Below are 19,697 nucleotides of genomic sequence, written 5' to 3'. Positions count from 1 at the left end.
AGTTCTAATATGCAGCCAGGGTTGAGATTGCTGTGTGAGAGCAGGCCTTCGCCACCTTTAGCGTGCCTGGGAGTATGAGGAAATGCAGACTCTCTTCCAGCAGGTCTTTGGTGGGGCTTAAGTTCCGATGGTGCAATGGTTAAGAACTGGACTGCTGACCAAAAGGAGAGCAGTTCGAACCCACCAGCTGCTCCTTGGGAGAAAGATTTACAACAGCCTTGAAAATCTTGTGGGACAGTTCCACTCTTTCCTATAGGGTTAGTTCACTCAACAGCAACGGGTTGGGGTTGGGTTAGGGTTGGGGCCAGAGAGTCTCCATTTCGAACAAGCTCCCAAATGATGCCTCTGCTGCTGAACTTGTTTGAGCAGCACTGGGTTAGAGGACACTACTCACATTTGGCAGCCCTTATTGTCCACTCTCAGTGCACCTGTGGGCCAGCTAAGTGTTGTGGCCACTGGGCTACAACCTCTCCTCGCTTAGATGAGCTCACGTTCTCTTTCCAGCTTCGAAGGTCCTTAACTCAGATCCAATGGAACTAATTTTCTGCTGTGTTACTTTGGAGGTTTGAAGCAATCTTACTTCTGTATACTCCAGGCGAGTTGTGATTTCAAATCTTCTCTTATCAGTTCAAGTCATATGTACTTCTTAGAACTTGACTTCTGACTTGAGAATGATATTTTCCCCCTCCTTAACTGGAAGTTAGTGATCACACAAGATTCTATCTGCGAATTCTCCCAGCCGGGCTACATAGGGCCTTAAATCAGGCACACCCAATGAAGTGTTTAAGTCATATAATCTCTGCAAGACAACTCTGGGTGGTTCAAATGGTTAATATGCTTGACTGCTGACTGAAAGAATGGAGGATAACGTCTACCAAGAGTCACCTTGGAAGACAGATCTGGGAATCCACTTCTGAAAACCCACTGGATCCCAGTTCTTGTCTGACACACATGGGGTTTCCATGAGTCCGAAATGATTCCGTGGTCACTGGTTTGACTTATTTATTTATATTTCAAATCTCTCTGCCAGGGCATTGGATGGTTTCAAGGTAGAATTTTCACTTTCCTTGTGGGATATCTGGGTTTGATTCTCAGTCAGCGCTCCTTGCAAGCAGCCACTACTATGAGTGGAGGCTCACACATTGTTCCGATGCTTAATACGTTCCAGGCGAAGGCTGACTAGAAGGAAAGGCCTAACAGTCTACTTCTGTAAAGCAGTCAATAAAACCCTATGGCCCACAATGGTCTAATTTGCAACAGATCCTGGGGATGGTGCACGGAGTCACCATGCATCAAAGTTGATACAGGGCAGCTAACAACAGCTCTCTGCGGCAGCCATATTTGAAGGAAGTGATCAGCTGACCTTCTGCTACATGAAGCCGCTGACCTTTTTCTCTACCTTCTGAACATTGCACCTTGCAAACTCGGGAAGGGCCCACACTGTGGTTCCCAATGATCATTGTCTTTTCAAGTCTTTGCCCCTCCAATGCCTTGTGTTACTACGAGCCTGCCTGGCTGACTCCACCAGAAGTCTAGCCTACTTCTCAGTCTTTAAACCTTTTTGTCTTTCTGAGTTTTTACATTAGACCTCAACCTCCTTTAACTACAAGACATATGCCCCTGGGTTTAGAGAATCCAAGTCTTAGTGAGCTGACTGAAACAGTGATGGCAAGATTCTGGAAGGGAAAAAGAAAAAGGAAGTAGCAATTTATACATTTTTAAAATAGCAGAGTAATTTCTCTTGGAACGGCCACACACATTTTTTTGTTTCTTTTTTTTCCCCCAGTAGATATATAATTCTGCTTGACCAGTCTGACAGAAGCAGGAAAACATCCACTTACCAGGACATGGAAACATCATCACTTTTCTAGAAGTTTACTGGGAAGAAGAGCACAGCTTGTCGAAGAGCGAGGAGGAGGCAGGGGAGGAGGGACAGGGCGGGAAGAGAGCTGTCAGCAGCTGGTGAGAATTCAGAACCAATATGCCAGCCTGGATTAGTGTCTGAATAATTAAGTGCAATTTTCTCCTTGGAAGGATGTACTCATCGTTTTAAATGTTATCAGCCTAGATTTTGCCAGGGCTATCGTCAGACCTCTTTTGGGGATTTCTCCTTATGGGTATATTTCTAGACCATATGCACAAATGCATCCTAGAAACAAAAGGGAACTACTCTCAAAACTCCCAATTATTGACCTCATGTTGCTGTTGTCCAGTGTTGTCGAGTTACTTCCGACTCATAGGGACCCTGTATACGGTTTCTGAAAAGTAGCTAGCTGGTGAGTTTGAACTGCTGACATTATGGTTTGCAGTCCAGTGCTGATCCTACAGTGCCTGGTGTTTCAAAACAAGGCAAAATAATTCAAAAAAATTCAAAATGGTAGTTTCAAAATAAGGCAAATTCACAGTGTCTAATAGCCTTCATGTGGTGCCGAAGTTCTTGAGACAGACCTTGTTTTGCTTGACTTTAACCTTGTCCTATCATAAGAAGCTTTGGTAGCGTAGTGGTTACAAATTGGGAGCAGAATGCCTCATCTTTCTCCAGCGGAACCGCTGGTAGTTTTGAACTGCCAACTTTCAGGTTAGCAGCCCAATTTGTAACCACTACGCTACCAGAGCTCCTTTACAAATCAGGTTGCTAACCTCAAGGTCGACAGTTTGAAACTACCAGCTGTTCCATGGGAGAAAGATGAGGCTTTCTGTTCCCGGAAAGATTTACAGCCTCAGAAACCCTGTGTAGGGTCACTATGAGTTGGAACCAACTCTATGGCACATAACAACAACAACAATGACCGCTAACCTTTGCCTCATTGGTTATAACACTATTAAAGTTGGTCAGTTTGCCTGGGTCTGGTTCAGCTGAGAGGCAGTGAATGTTTCAGGGTAGATGGGGGAGACCACAGTGTGTACTTCCGCTCCCCAGTTACGTGTATCTCAGCTGACTACTTCAACCCACTGACTTCAGCACTTGCTTAAATCCCAGTGGTGATTACCACCCTCACCGTCACAGAGACTAACATTTATTGAGTGCCTGCTGCCTGTTTGGAGTCCTGGCATGGTGCTATGGGTTAATGCTCTGGACTGCAGGTCAGCGGTTCAAACCCACCAGCCACTCCTTGGAAACCCTATACAAGGATGCTATGCATCAGAACTTACTCAAAGGCACTTAACAACAACACCACTCCCTGCTTCTTCTTGTTGTGAAATGCTATCAAGTTGGCTCTGACTCATGGCAAACCCATGAATGAATGTTGCTTGGTCCTTCCTACCATGTGACCATGTTGCTGTTGTTGTTAAGTACCACTGAGTCAGTTGTGACTCATAGGGACCCTGTATAGGGTTTCTAAGGAGTGCCTTGTGAGTTTGAATCGCCGACCTTGAAGTTTAAACTGACCTTGTGGTTGAGTACTTATCCTACAGCACCACACCAGGACTCCATATTGGTATACTGAAGTCAATTTTGGGACCACTTACGGTGGGATTTTTTTAAGTTTTTATTGTGAATTATGTGGGTTTACATGGGAGAACATAAGCTTTACACTCATCCTATCGTATTTAGTTTCATTGCAATGATTACCAAAGGGTACACTCCACAGGCCCACTCCCCCAGCCATCAGCACACAGACCCTCTCCTTCCCTGAGTCCAGTGTCCCCAGCCACTCCATCTCTCCACGTCATCATCTCTGTCTCCATCCCTCTTCCTATCTGGGTAGGGTCCCACTCTCCGCTCTTCTCACCTGATGGTCCCCAGGGCCTCCTGGGCTGCAAAATCAATCACTCTCCTCCTTTTGCCAAAAAAATCTGCCTCTACGTTTCTGACCCTTACAGTCAGTCCTGATGGCAATTATTCACTATTGTACCACAAGAGTCTTAGCCCCATTTCCTTTCCCCAGCCTGGTCCCAACAGATTGAAAATCATTCAGTGGAGGTTCTATCTACCCCTGCCCTGTCTGGAACTAGACTTCTTCATGAAAGCCTGTAAGCCAGTCACTTCTTGCCTTTACAGCCCTCCCTGCCCCCCATTTTGGGTAGCCAATGTTTAAGTTGCCCATCCCTGTCAACCCTGTGTACCGAGGGGGTGGGGGTGATCCTTGCTGCAAAGATTTGTTCCCTTTTTTGAACTAGTACATCCATAAGTATAGGTCAAGTTCATCAAATTGTAGTGCGTTACTCTTCCTCCCCCCTCTTATTTCTTCTTCTAGTCGAGTTCTGATCATCCAGTCATCGAAGCCAGGTCAAGTGGGTACTATCTGAAAGTATGGGTGTTCTTGTGCATCTCCCCTCACTTCATATCAGCTGAACACTTCACCCTCCACTCTAGCCCTCTGTGGCCATGTCACTGCCTCTGGACCCAGGAGTCCCTGGGTCTTGCCGTACTGCTGGCTGTCCAGGTCTCCACCCAGGTTTAGCCACTCACTGTGTATTTTGAGAGCCTAGGAGTTTATCTTCTAGAAGTATGGTGGTGGTGGCTATGTGCCATGAAGTTGGAACTGACTCATAGTGACCCTGTACAGGGTTTCCGAGGCTGTAAATCTTTCTCCCACGGAACAGCTGGTATATCAGACAATGTTTTGTTATGAGCCACAGAGTTTTCACTGGCTGATTTTTGAAAGTGGATCACCAGGTCTTTCTTCCTAGTCTGTCTTAGTTTGGATGCTCCAATGAAACTTGTCCACCATGGATGACCCTGCTGATACTTGTAACACCAGTGGCCGAGCTTCCAGCCTCATAGCAACACACAGGCCAGCACAGTAGGACAAAAGGACAGAGGAATAGTGGACGTACCCTCTGTGGGACTTTAAGTGCTTTACTTTATGTAACACATTTAATATTGATTACAACTCTAACAATTAGGTACTACAGTTAAACCATTTTGTTGTTGTTATTATGTGCTATGAAGTCACTTCCAACTCAGGGTTTCCAAGACTTTAAATTTTTGCAGGAGCAGAAAGCCTCATCTTTCTCTTATGCAGCAAGTGGTGGGCTCTAACCATGGACCTTGTGGTTTGGCAGTCCAGTGCTTATTGTAGGGAGCCATAGAGATCCCTAACCCATTTTAAAGATGTGGAAATCGGTAACTGATATACCCGGGGTGGCACAGCTAGACTTGAACATTGGCAGTCTAGTTTCAGATTCTCTGTCCTAAACACCTCCCTGACTCCCTAATCCTACTTTACAACTATCTGCTTTCCCCCATCAAGTTCCATCTGAACATGGAGCTTTTGCTTATACAAAAATATTGGAGCCTAAAATGAGTTCTTTGCTGAACCAGTCCTGTTCTCTCAGTCTGCTTTTACGTGCTCTGCTGCTGGAGTCCTTAGGGGAACATATGAAAACAGTCCTCAGGGGAACGTATGAAAAGAGGAACACGCAATTAACTCTCATGAGCCAAGCCAATCAAGGGTTCTAGTTCAAGAGAATATTCAAGGCCAGTCACTTGACTTCTTTTCTCTATTAATTCCAACAGCCATCGGGCGACTATTCCTACACTGAGCCCCTCACAGGGACACCACTGGTGTAACTATCCATGATGAACGGCCTTGGGGTTCAGGGAGGGCAGTCACACAGGAAGGCTGCAGACTGGCTGCTGAGAGCTGGAAAAGCTGGTTCTCCAAAACAGGTTTCAAGCAGCCAGAAGACAAAGTGCGGAAGGTCACAGAAGTGAAGATGAAAAAAACAGAAATGAAGATAAGTGGAAATAAGAGGGAGAGCAGGCAAGAGAACAAAAAGATGGAAGAAGACACCAGAAGGTAAATATTGGCAATGGAAGAAATAAGAAGACAACAACTTGTTATGTAAATATAATCAGGTATTAAAGTGAAAACAAAACCAAATCCATCGGGTCAATTCCAACTCACAGGGTTCCTAAGGCCATAAATCTCTACCGAAGCAGCCAGTCTCATCTTTGTCCCAAGGAGCAGCTGGTGGGTTTGAACCACCAACTTTGTGCCTAGCAGCCCGATGAAAGGAAACAGAAATGAACCCCAACAACCATAATTCTGGGAAACCTATGCTTCTTTGCTGATTTTCAGCACCACTTCTGGTGTAGCGTATGGTAAGTATTGGATTCGTAACCACACGGTTGGCGGTTCAAACTCACCAGCCACTCCTCAGAAATCCAATACAGGGCTGCTACGAGTCAGAGCTGACTTGATGGCATTTAACAACAACAAAAGACAGGCCTCTAGAATGATTACTCTTAGAAAGATTATTTTACTTGTTTTAATCCACATTCAACATCCCCTTCCTCCCGGCCTACATTCAAACAGACCATAGCAGGCACAGAGAGATCACTGCATCTTTCCTTGGTTCTGCATTGTTAAGTGACCACTCAGAGGTACATGCAGCCAGAAAACACATTTTTTCCAAGAATTGGATGAGTTATCAACTTTCAGAACTGTGGAGCTTTCATAGAAAAATCTTGTTTTCAGCTTTTCTTTTAAACATAGGTTAAAAAAAAAAAAAAAAAAAAAAAAAGTCCTTACACTCATGCAAGGCAAAGGCGTGCTGGTAAATGTTTAACTACTAACTCTGTAGAATTTCCAGTTTTCGTGGAAATGTTCCTACCATAGCGGATCTCAAGCTTTCAGCTCTTGAACACAAAGTCGGAAAGAGGAACACGTAATTAACTCTCATGGGCCAAGCCATTCGAGGGTTCTAGTTCAAGAGAATATTCAAGGCCAGTCACTTGACTTCTTTTTTCTATTAATTCCTACGGAACCTAAGAAACCTAAGTAAAGCAGCCACCAGAGACTAGACAACAGTGCCCCATTCCTATTTCTTTAGGATGTTCCACTAAGACACAGTCTGGACAAACTTATGTGTGGTGGGAGTCAGAGTCAGTCAGGGGGAGCATCAACTGGCTGTCACACACACGCAGTGGAAAGACTGTTTCCCGGGAGGTAAGTAAAGGGACCCGACCCCATGGGGCTTCTGGTCTGCAGTGACAGCTATAGGTGAGAATGGATGAGAGAGCTCCACAGGTGAACCAGCTCCCGGTTCTGGTGACAAGGGTCTAAGCTCTGGATGGCTCAGGCACTTTGCCCATAGCTCCAGGCCCAGCTTACCTGGGACGTGCACAGCATACCTGGAGGAGAGAGGTGACAGTGAACAGGGCTGTGAATGGAGGCTGACTTCTGCTGAGGGCAGGTGGGCCATTGGAGGGAAGGCTGCCCCCCACCCCACACTGCAGGGTGATCTTCTCCCGAAGTCCCCTCCCAACCTTCTCTTCCTCTTCCAGCAACCCCACTCTATTGCTTCAGAGAAATGTGAGTAAATCTGGGTTTTGCCCTGATTCCTTTGTCTGGACCTAAAAGAATGAAACAGCGGCCTGTAGGGACCAATCAATCCCTCATAGCTTTATTCTTTTCTTTTTCTGTATTGTATACACATTGTGTTTTGAAATCAAAGGCAACAATAAGATGGACAAATGAATCATACGTAGGTACAGAATGGGAGCACCAAGCATGTCACTGTCCTTAGAACCATGGTACAGTTTTCTTCATTTCATTGTACACTTACAGTTACTTTGCCTTAGTTAAGTAAAACATTGTTGTTGTTATTAAGTGCCATCTGACCCATAGCAACCCTGGATAGGGTTTCCGAGGAGCGGCTGGTGAGCTTGAACTGCCCACCTTGCAGTTCAAATGGCTTTGCAGTCTGGCGCATTAACCCACAGCGCCACACAACCACCAGCTCCCCTGTTAAGGATTACATTGAGTATACCATGAACTCCCAAATATGTAATTTGTTAAGTGCTGCCGCATCAGTTCCAACACATAGTGACCCTCTATAGGGGAGTCCTGGTGTGGTGTCGTAGGATAAATACTCAACCACAAGATTGGTTTGAACCACAAGGTTGATGGTTCAAGCCCACCAGCCGCTCTTTGGAAACCCTATACAGGGTTGCTATGGATTGGAACCGACTGGATGGCACTTAAAAACAACAGCCACAGCTATCCTCTTAGGCCTGGCTTCACAATAGCATATTTGGAAATTTTTCCCTGTACTGGGAGGGGCAATTCCAAAGTGTTCACGTCTGCACAAGGAAGTAAGCGAGGGACCATGACCTGTTCACCCAGTCATTGGCACTGTGTCCTTATGCTGTAAGTGTTCAAGAAATGCTTTCTGAGTGGCATGGGTACGCAATGATTGGCCCAAAACTGACTTTGTCATTTGGCTTAAGTGTACAGTCATAGCAGACATCAGGGCCAAATGGCATAACACAGTAGTCTGTGAAGACATTGTTCCGCATCCTACTTTGGTGACTAGTGAATGGGGTCTTAAAAGGTTGTAAGTGGCTATCTAAAGTGTAACCATTGATCACTCCTTGTTCAGAGCAAAGAAAAGTGCAGAAAGTACAGGAAAATCAGTCCAAAAGACTTAACGGAACCTGGACCAGAAGAACTAAGTGATATGAAGTTAGTAATGCTGACTGCTCTGAAAGAGATCACAGTAGAGGGTCCTAGACAGACTGGGAGGAAAATGTAGACCAGAACTCAAAATAATCAAAAAGCCAAGTGTACTGGGTGTACAGAGACTATGGCCCTTAGTGGGCCTTCAAGCCTGGAACTGAACTCACATCCATGGCTCAGTTTTCAGCCAAACGATTGGCAGGTTTAGAAGATGAACAGCAGTGGGAGGGACGCACTCCTTAGAACAATCAATCAGCTGAGATCCAAGGGGCAGCGTTTGTCTAGGGTTAAAGCTCGGAAGGCAGGAACACATAGGGAAGATGGAAAAATGGAAACAGTAAACTAGAGAGGAGTTGGCAAGAGCACAGTTACAATGTGGGAACTGCTATTGGTGTTAAGAAACAAAATGCGGATGAATAGTTGAATGGAAATCCAAATTGTTCTGTAAGCGTCCACTTAAATCATAATAAAAAGTTGAAAAACTACAACAACGTTATCCTGTGATCCTCACTCTGTAGATGATTGAGTGATGACGAAACTTGGCAAGGCTCTGTGAGAAAATTGAAGCACTAAAGGAGCTCTGGTAGCGTAGTGGTTACGAGTTGGGCTACTAACCTCAAGGTCAGCAGTTCGAAACTACCAGCTGCTCCACAGGAGAAAGATGAGGCTTTCTGCTCCTATAAAGATTTACAGCCTTGGAAACCCTATTCAGGGTCACTATGAGTCGAAACCACCTCCACCGCACACCACCACCACCAAAGACAAACATTAAGCCTTGGTCTCACTGTTCCAAAGCCCATGCCCTTTCCTGGGCTCCGTTGTCTTGGTTGAACCTTTCCAAGGATGTCTCTGGGTGGTTGATCACTACCTCATTATCCACTTCTAAACTCCATGGAGCACAGTTCTGCTCTGACATGGAAAAGGCAGCCATGAGTCAGAGGCAACTTGATGGCAGCTATTTATTTTTTGATGAAGCAAATAGGACAGATAGTCTTTACTCCCACTTTGCAGAGCAGGGAATGGAGCCTCTCAGTTATACTAAATGGATCCACCTTGGTGTTGTGACAGCTCTAAGGGAAAGGTAGGACACCCATATGTGATAAGACCCTCCACCTAGACCAGAAATGATGAGGGGAAAAGAGGCAAGGAAGTGGATGCCAGGAAGAGGTTGAAAACTAGAGGGAACAGACTTCCACAGTGCCTGGCTCGAAGGCCACAGGCTCCCACCAATCTTTGGCCCCCGTACCTGCACCGCCACCACTGACAAGACCTCCACGGAGATTCTGTTAAATTCATCAAAACAGCCCCAGGCACCAGTCTGAGCCAAGCCTTTGTAGATGTTGCCACAAGACTGAAATAAAATGAAGGAAAATTAAATTACCAACAGCACCTGACTTATCAATGCATGTCTAATTCATTTTCTATCTTTAATTTTCCCAAAGACCACTGGTCAGAAACTTGTACAAAAATTTCAAGAACAATTCAATTTTTGACGGCTGTGGGATGCCACCGAGATTAAACAGAACCTTTTCAAGGCACTTGGACTAAAATCTCTTTAAAATGTCATCAGGGTTGCATTATTGTTGATTCTGTGGTTTTCAAAATCCCAGGAAATGAATAAAAGATGACTTTTCTCGCACCACATAAGCAAAAACCTTCCACTCAGTGTCTGGTAGTCGTGCGCTGATGGAAAAGTTTAAATTTGTGTCTTTATATCGGTGTCCAACTATACAGGCCTGCCAGAGTTACAGGGGGCAGGAGATGGGGGTGAGATGAAGTTCCATCTACAGAAAATGAAACAAGGAAACAATTTCAAAGGGAATAAAGTACTTCTGTCCTAAAAACAAAAACCTTCTGACCATTCAATGTGAATGAACTAACCAAGAAGCAATATAAAGGGTTAGGCTCCTGAGAGGTCCTCTCAAGGCTGTTGGCAAGGAGGCATCATTAAATGTTGGGAAAGTCTTCCAACACTGGAAAAGTCCCATCCATTTTGTCAGTGGATGTATTTTGACCATACTTCTGAGAACTTTTAGTTAGGTTATGAATGAAGGTCTGGTAGACAAATAAGACAGGTACAGTGCAATGTGATTAATGGTTCCAATGGACAATATTATCGTAAATGTTACAGAGTTCAGACGAGTGGGTCAAGGGGCTGAAGAGTGATCACTACATATGAGTATGTATATATGTTCTTGTTGCTAACTGCCATCAAGTCTGTTTCTGTATAGAGTTTCTGAGGAGCAGCTCGTGGGTTTGAACAGCCGACCTTGCTTTACTTCTCCTACAGTGCCACGCCAGAGCTCCGTTGTTGTTAGCTATCATTGAATCAGCTCTAGTTCAAGGTGACCCCGTGTATGACAGAACAAAACATTCGCTGGTCCTGTGTGTCATGTTCATGATCATGGGTTGTTCAAGTCTACTTTGCAGCCACTGTGAATTTTAATGCCCTCCAATATAGAGGAAGGAACTCTGCTAACGTAATGTTTCCGAGTCGGGTTGCGAACCTCAAGGTCAGCAGTTGAAAACTATCAGCAGTTCTGCAGGTGAAAGATGAGGTTTTCTGCTGCTGTAAAGATTTGCCGCCTCGAGAACCCTAAACAGGGTCATTATGGGTCGGAACCGACTCGACGGCACATCACCATCACCAACCAGCACCACCAGTGTAGGGGGCTCAGCTTCCAGTACGATATTGAACAGCATTATATTTAAACATATATAAGCAGCAATCTGTTAGGAGTGAAAGGTCAAAGTTCATACTTTCCCATATCATTAGTGACTTTGAGACCTATTTTAAGCTTTTTCATTTTTATGACATAGAAACCCAGTGCAGTAGGTCTTCAGGATAGATTTACAGCTCATCATTGTCGTCACTGCTGAGTGCTGTGGGGTCAGTTGTAACTCATAGCAATCCTGTATAGGGTTCCCGAGGCATGGCTAATGGGTCTGAACTACTGATTTTGCAATTAGCAGTCCAGTGCTTATCCTACATATGTGCCCTCTGTGGTTATGCAAAATATCCTTTACTTTGAAATGACTGCACCAACCCAGTTGTTGTTAAGTGTTGTTTAGCCATTTCTGACTCATAGAGACCCTATATAGGGTCTCTGAGGAGCAGCCAGTGGATTTGAACCACTGACCTTGCGGTTCAGTGCTTTATCCTAGAGCGCCACATGAGAACTCCTGCTCACGAAGAAAACGTCATCACTCACTTTCAGTTGAGCATCATCGAAATCATTGAAAAGGCTTCAAGCCTTTCTTTGTACTGAATAAGAATCATGTGTACTTGTTCTGACATACCTACAAACTTGACTATAAGGCACGCTTAGCAAAAGATCTCATTCATAACCTGGGAACTCCCTGTATATAGAACCGAAGGAAGTAAAGTTTCAATGGGTGGCTGCTTGTCACCCTATACTTTACTCCTTGAGGCTCTGCAGCAGAGCCCCCTGAGTCCACATCAACCCACTTGAATATTCCACCATGTGTCCCACATACTAGTAACTAGGCTAGAGGCTTAGACTTGCCATGGGATGGTGAGTTTCTAGACTTGCCCGAGAGCAGTAAGAATAGGTGTAAGGTCTGCCAGTGAGAGGAATGCTCAAGGAAGTAACCAACATTGGTGACTGATTAGAATGAAGGAAAGACAGACACAAAACAACGAGAACCTCTTCAGATTTCCACTCTGCTTCACCGGGAAGATAATATTATTTTTATTGATAGAAATGAGGCATCTGGCAAAGAGAGTAACAGGAAGTCAGTGGGAAGGGTAGAAGGGAGGGCACCCATGACAATACTTGGATAAGACAGGCTGACCCAGTGGCGTTGTCCGCTGACCAGCTAGAGACAAAGAAGTTGGCTGAGGCCTGAGACAGATGTGCGAGTTACCAGTATATAGGTAAAGCATAAAACGATAAGAAAGAATCAACGTATGAGACTGAGAAGGCAAGAACTTTGGAAGTGTGTCAGAAGCCCAGAGAGTAGGGAGTCTCCAGAAAGAATGAGACTTCTGTGGTGTTGATACTACAGAGAGCTCACAAAAAGAATTCCAAATACTGTCACGTTCAAGCACATGTGAGGCTTCTGTACAACAGCCTCTCGGAATTGAGACCGAAAGGGAGAAAGTACTGTGGCTGACATATAAAGAATGTCTCAGCACTAAAACTGCCGTCATTTCCAGACAGAGCGGTTAGTGTTAGGGGTTTTCCAGCCAGCACTAGTAGAAGAAAGCAAAAACTTTCTTTCCCCCAATTCTCCAAAGTGGTCTTAAGTTCTACCCCATCCCTTCTTCATGCCCAATCCTCACAGAGCTCAATGGGATAATCCCCCTTAAAGGAGTTCAGAGGAAGAGGGGCTACTAATGGTACCCAACTCTAGCCACACTTTCCCTCTTCACCACCCTGCATGTTTTCCCATGGTCTCTTTTATTTCTCTTTTTAGGAATTTTATTCTTTCCTTTTTATTTCTACTACGTCCTCATCTGGCTCCTCTGTTACCTTCTATCAACTCATGCTGCCCCTGGCTGCTCCAGAACTTCTCTAAAACCCCTTTAATCACGCTGCATTTCTATAGCGGAGCCCGCAGGGCCTCTGAGTAGCCCACCACATCAAGGTCATATCCTTTCAGTGGCTTCTGGGCCTTCCTTCTCTGTATCCAACCTCCTGCTCTACTGCTCCCCAATGTCCTAAAATAACCCAGACGGTATTTTCAGTGTTCCTTCTTCACTTCTCGCTTTCTATCTGGAGAAACAGAAACATGGTGCCGTGCATGCCATGAATGACACATCAAAATGACAACCCGACCAGAGAGCATGAGGTCTCTCCCTGACCCTCACTCCCAGCCTTGCAATTCAAACGACTCTGCAGTATGACACATTAGCCCACAGCACCACACCAGGACTCCTATAAGCCATATGGTGGTGGTGATGATGTGCCGTGGAGTTGGTTCCCACTCATAGCGACCCTGTACAGGGTTTCTGAGGCTGTAAACCTTTACAGGAGCAGAAAGCCCCATCTTTCTCCAACGGAATGGCTGGTAGTTTCGAACTGCTGACATTGAGGTTCGCAGTGCGATTCATAACCACTACGGTTTATTTCTTTAAAAGTAAAACAAAATCTTGAAAAGCATCTTTCAGTCTGACTTGATAAGAAAGGTTATCTTACTGTACTCATTAATAAAAGCCACCACTAACAATTTAAGAAAGACAGTTTTTGGGGGTCAGAATCCTTATTTTGTTTGCTTGTTGGGGAAAAAAAAAAAAGAAAGAAAGAAACCATTCTGCAACTCTTATGCAGAGTAGAACTGTGTTCCATGGGGCTTTGCGAAGACTGATTTTTCAAAGTAGATCACCAGGCCTTTCTTCTGAGGTGCCTCTGTATGGACTCAATCCTCCAACGTTTCAGTTAGTAGCTGAATGTGTTCAATGTTTGTGTCAATTTTATGGAAGAGCAGAAATATGACACTATGTGAAGAGAAGTATCTTTATACTAGTTACTTAATTCCTGAGCTTGTAAATCAAACAGGGAATTTAGAGCTTTGGAAATAGACAGCGTCTTCATTTTATAGACCAGCTGTGGTCATAAAGCTTGTGAGTGGACTCAGAATCCACAGTCCTGTGCTCCTGGTCACACCAGAGAAGATTTATAGGGAGGTCAACTGGTCAACTGTGAAGGAACATGTACAGTGCTCCCTAGTCTGGGCTCTGGCACCCAGGGGAGGTGGGCCAGGGTGGCATGGGTAGGCCACACCCCTGGTTTGGGCTGCTACCCCCCTAAAGCTGAGTCAGCTTGTACCTTGTAGTCCATCTGCTCTGAGCAGTTAAACACATAGACCATGATGCCCAGTGCTCGGCCCAGGTCCTTGGTGGTCTCCGTCTTGCCTGTGCCTGCAGGTCCGGCTGGAGCCCCGCTCATGGTCAGGTGCAGAGACTGCGTAAGAGTGATGTAACACCTGCATGACACGAGAGGACACAGGTCATTTTCAGGTAGCCTGGTGAATTGCTGTGGTCCTGCTGGGCCTCAGTGAGACAGAGCTGAGGTTCAAGTCCACTGAGTGCTGACACTTTCTGTAAGCAAAGCCCCAGTGTCTACTCCTGTCTGATCCCCACAGTGCAGTGAAAATAACTTTGCAAAGGGCCCATTTGACCACCACAATCCCTCCCTAAGATCATCCAGGACTTCACCAGTCCCTTCCTTATGCTGCCTTATCTCCTCTTCCTTCATTTCTTACAGCTCCCCTAGGTCCCAGTACACAAAAGTCCATCCACACAAAAACAACAACAACTGTCCTTTGTCCAAATACCCTAGGACTGTGCTTGTAGCTCTCTGATCTCCCAGCCCCCAAACACATCTTGTCTACCTGGAAAATGTTCCTGGCTAGTGTGACTCATTCCATGGGACTCAGACATTGCTGCTGTTGTGATTAATGCCTTTGAGTCGGTTCCAACTCATGGCAACCCTGTATAGGGTTTCCAAGGAGCGGCTGGTGGGTTTGAACCACTGACCTTACGGTTAGCAATCCAGTGTTGATCTTACAGCATCACAATACCAGGACCCCCAATACGTGCTCCTGTGCCCCTCAACACTGAGCTGTTTGGCGAGGGCTCCTTCATCTTACTACCTTCCAGTGTAACTCTCCACAATTGACACCTAAATGTCTCCGTCAGACGGATGAAGGCAGGGTCCTGATGAGGCAGTGTTGAAATTCAAGACCAGGCACATATGCGGTTGTTACTAGCTGCCATCAAGTTGCCCCCCTACCTCATGAGGATCCCATGACCAGTGGGACCAAACACTGCTAGTCTTATGCCACCCATATATCTGGTTGTGGATCTAGTTGCTGTGATTCATAGAGTTTTCACCGACTTTTTTTTTTTTTTTTTAAGTTTTTATTGTGAATTATGTGTTACTTTACATGGGAGAACATTATCTTTACATTTATCACATCGTATTTCATTTCATTGCAATGATTACAATCCCCTGCATGCATCATCAACCAACCAAAGGTTACACCCTACACACTTGCCCCCTGGCCACCAGCACACAGCCCCTTTCTCTCCCTGAGCCCAGAGTCCCCAGATGCTCCTTCTCTTCACATCATCGTCTCTGCCTCCATCCCTGGCATACTTTTTGGAAGTTAGTCACCAGACTTTCCCTCTAGCCGGCCGTAGTCTGGAAACTCTGCTGAACCCTGTTCAGTATCATAGCAACCAGCAAGCCTCCACTGATGGATGGTGCATTGGTCAGAATTGAACCCAGGTCTCTCAAATGGAAGGCATGAATTCTACCATTGAACTACCACTGCCCCCTCCCCAGGTATCTATTGTTGCTGTTGTTGTTGGGTGACTTCAAGTTGATTTGTTGCAACTCTATATAGGGTTTCCAAGGAGAGGAAACCTTGCAGTTAGCAAGCCAGTGCTTATTCTACAATGGCACACCAGGATTCCTCTAGGAACACTGTTATTGTTAACTGCTGTTTCGACTCATAGCGACTCAGTATAGGATTTCTGAGGAGCAGCTGGTGAGTTTGAACCTTGGACTTTGAGATTCAAACTGACCTTACAGTCCAATGGTTTACTGTCACACCAGGGCTTTTCCAGTAATATATCGACCCTCAAAAAAAATGCACAACAAATGAGTGAATGAATGGATAAATCATTCTATCTACTTAATTCTCGTGTAATTATTTTACTAATAGCAGTAAAATATATTCATCTTAACTTAAGTTTATTTTTTGTACTATTTAAAAAATTTTAGGACTTAAGTTTTCAGTTGTTTTTAAGTGCCGCTGAGTCGGTTCCAACTCATAGTGACCTTGTATAGGGTTTCCAAGGAGCAGCAGGTGGGTTTGAACTGCCGATCTTGTGGTTCACAGTCCAGTGCTGATCCTACAGTACCATACCAGAAAAACGTGCTTTGGGGTAACAGGCCCACAAAAAAATTCTCAACATTATTGGTCACGGTTGTTGTTGTTAGGTGCCATCAAGTTGGCGCTGACTCACAGTGACCTTATCTATGCAAAAGAGAATGAATCACTGCCTGGTTCTGCACCATTCTCCCAATGGTTATTCACATGAGCCCACTGCTGCTGCCACTGTGCCAGTCCTCCTTGTCCAGGGGGGTCTTGCTCTTTTTCACTGATCGTCCACTTTACCAAGAATAATGTCCTTCTCTAGGGACTGGTTCTTCCTGATATTGGTCATTGTTGTTGTTGTTAAGTGCCGTCGAGTCAGTTCCGACCCATAGCGACCCTGTATAGAGTTTCCTAGGAGCGGCTGGTGGGTTTGAAGGCTGATCTGCAGTTCAAACTGATCTTGTGGTCTAGTGCATTATCCTGCAATGTCACACCAGGATTCCATACGGATCATTGTTGTTGAGTGTCAATAGGGAAATGCAGATTAAATAAACAATGAAATACACACAATGGAAAGGCTATAGTCAAAAAAAAGACGGATACTAACAAGTGTTGACGGGGGAGGCATGGAAGTGGTAACCCTCTTTGTTACTGGGAATACAAGATTGAACATACATTGTTAGTGGGAAAGTAAAATGGTGCAGCTGCTTTGGAAAACAGTTTAGCAGTTTCTTAAAGAATGAAGCTTACCACACTACTTAGCAATTCCCCTCCTAAGAATTTATCCAAGAGAAATAAAGATAAATGTTCACATAAAGACTCTTGTAAGAATGCTTATAGAAGCACTAGCTCAGAGTTGAAAATAGTTCAAAAGTCCACTAATGATGAGTGTCAAAACAAAAGGTGGTTTATACAAGCAATGTGATACTATTCAGCAATACAAAGGGCCTGGAGAGCTGGTGCATGTTAGAAAATGGACGAGCCTCAAAAACACCATAAGTGGATCAAGGGAGATGCAAAAGACTATGCATTGGAATGAGGACCCTATCCAGACAAGCAGCAACACCAGAGATGGAGGCAGAGATGAGGACATGGAGAGAAAGAGCAGCTGAGGACCCTAGACGCATGGAAAGAGAGGGACTGAGTGCTGGCTGCCAGGAGGCAAGCTTGCAGAATGTGCCCTTTGCTTGTTTAAATTATTATATATTCCATACAGGTTTTTGTGTACATCTCCCCACCCTACCCCCAAAAGAAAGTAAAACAGAGGGAATGGAAGTAAATACTGTTGAATGATGATGCACGGAGGAGACTGTAATCATTGCAATGAAATGATGGCGCAAAGCTGACCTCCCATGTAAACTATCAATCAGCTCACAGTAAAAATAAACAAATAAATAAATAAGACTATGCGTTGCATTGTACACTTTATATGACATACCAAAAGAAAAAAAATAAATAAAAGAAACAGTAGATCAGTGAAATTGGGGGGCAGCAGGGAGCAGGGTGACTGACGTCAAACAGGGTGATGAAAATGTTCTAAAACTGGATTGTGGATTTGCACAACGCTATAAAATTACTACAAGTCATTGACTTGTACTCTTTTAATGAGTGCACTTCAAGGCATGTTAAATAATACTCTATTAAAGCTGTGAAAAAATCCATCATTGGCTTAGTGTTTCATACCAAGCACAAGTAAATGGGTTCTCAACCTATACGGTGAAGTGAGGAAGCCTTCTGAGGGGCCTCCCCACCCCAAATGAATTCTCTTTGTTTCTCAATCTGATGTGTAACACTGACCACAGATGCTGAATTAACTGAGACTTCATTCCCTCCAGCAAGCTTAGAACAAACTGGATGGGTAAGGACCTGCAGTGAGCTCCCTTCTCCAGTAATGAAGTGTGAATTCCCCATAACAGATTTCCACCTTTGAAAAGTGAAGCCCAGGAAGGTAGGCTCCCCAGGCAGAGTAGAAAGGTGTGAGGAATTAATATTCCATCTCTGTTTTTTCCCTGTGAAATTAAATACAGACTAAGCTTATCAGAGGGAGCTGGGCTGCATTTGGCCACAGGCAAGCAGAGCCCACACAGCTGCCTCACTTTCCCTGCCAACCCAGCACACATGAGAGTGACTGTCTGGTCAAGTGGGCTTTGATGCAAGTGTGAAAAGCTGGGTCTTCTTTGTCAATCCTTCTCTCTTCTCTCAAACAACCACGGCCACATCCGCACAGACTTCTATACCAGCCTGAACTGTATGTGCCCTCCTGGACTATGGGATTTCTCAGATGTATTTCAGATGAACCCCACAAGCCCCAATGATGTCAAGTCTATTTCAACACGTACTGACCCCATAGGGCAAAGAAAAACAGCTCCATAGGGCTTCCAAAGCTGTAAATCTTTCTGCAGGCTGACTGCCCCATCTTTCACCCGTGAAGAGGCTAACCGCCCACATTTCAGTTTGCTGAGCACTTTAATCATCGCACCACCAGGATTCCTAGATTAACCCAGTGCCTTCTATAAGGGCAGAGTCGTGCACTTCCTAGGAGGAACGGCGGCTGTCTGGGCTACTTGATTTCTGACCCCAGCAAACTCTTTTCTCTAGCTCCATCCTATTCCTGTCCTATGGTTACCTTTCTTGCTGCCAGAGGGCAATCCTGGGATTCTTTTCTTTGTAGCTACAGGGTGTTCAATAACTTTAGGGGTCCATAGTTTTGGGGACACCATTGTCCATTGGCATAACATAGTCCACACCAAGACAATGGTGTGCATCCTACTTTAGTGAGGGGTGGTGGTGGTGGTGGTTATGTGCTGTGGAGTCACTTCTGACTCATAGCGACCCTGTACAGGGTTTCCGAGGCTGTAAATCTTTACAGGAGCAGAAAGCCTCATCTTTCTCCCGCGGAACAGCTGGTAGTTTCAAACTGCTGACCTTGCGGTTCGCAGCCTGATTCATAACCACTATGCTACCAGAGCTCATTTAGTGAGCGCCTGGTTGTCTTAAAAGTTCATGACTGGCCACCTAAAGGGAAACTATCAGTCTCTCCATGCACAGAAGAAGGAAGATTGATGAAAATTGAAGATGCTCAGAATCAATTAGTCTAGTGAACTAATGGAAAACATGAACATCAGTCTCCAGAGCCCTGAGACCAGAAGAACTAGAAGGTACCTGGTTACTACTACACACTGCTCTGAAAGGAATTACATTAGAAGGTCCCAGATATAGTGGGAGACATCGTGAAACAAAACTCAAAATTATAAAAAAGACCAGGCATACTGGTCAGAAACAGGCTACAGGGGCCCAAAATTATGGTCCTAGGCCACCCTTCAGGTCTTTGAGATGAAGCAAAGTGACTTGGTAGATGTAAAACGGATTATTTACTGTACAGATCTTCACTCAATTCACAATAAGAAAGTTTAGATTGAAAAAAAAAAAAAAAAA

General features: G+C 44.9%; 1 protein-coding gene across 1 annotated transcript in view; it reads right to left on the bottom strand.

The window, feature by feature from the left end:
- DNAH9 (dynein, axonemal, heavy chain 9) overlaps nt 1-19,697 on the bottom strand; it is a 556,281-nt gene that overhangs the window by 334,905 nt on the left and 201,679 nt on the right. Inside the window, exons 27-28 of the mRNA XM_006863433.1 lie at nt 14,204-14,360; nt 9,658-9,762 (exon numbers count right to left, since the gene is read on the bottom strand). Of these exons, the coding sequence (XP_006863495.1) occupies nt 9,658-9,762; nt 14,204-14,360 (262 nt within the window). The remainder of the gene's footprint in view (nt 1-9,657; nt 9,763-14,203; nt 14,361-19,697) is intronic.

This window comes from Chrysochloris asiatica, unplaced genomic scaffold (assembly GCF_000296735.1).
Source record: "Chrysochloris asiatica unplaced genomic scaffold, ChrAsi1.0 scaffold00054, whole genome shotgun sequence".
Taxonomy (NCBI): Eukaryota; Metazoa; Chordata; class Mammalia; order Afrosoricida; family Chrysochloridae; genus Chrysochloris; species Chrysochloris asiatica.
This window is presented reverse-complemented; position numbering and strand designations above follow the sequence as displayed.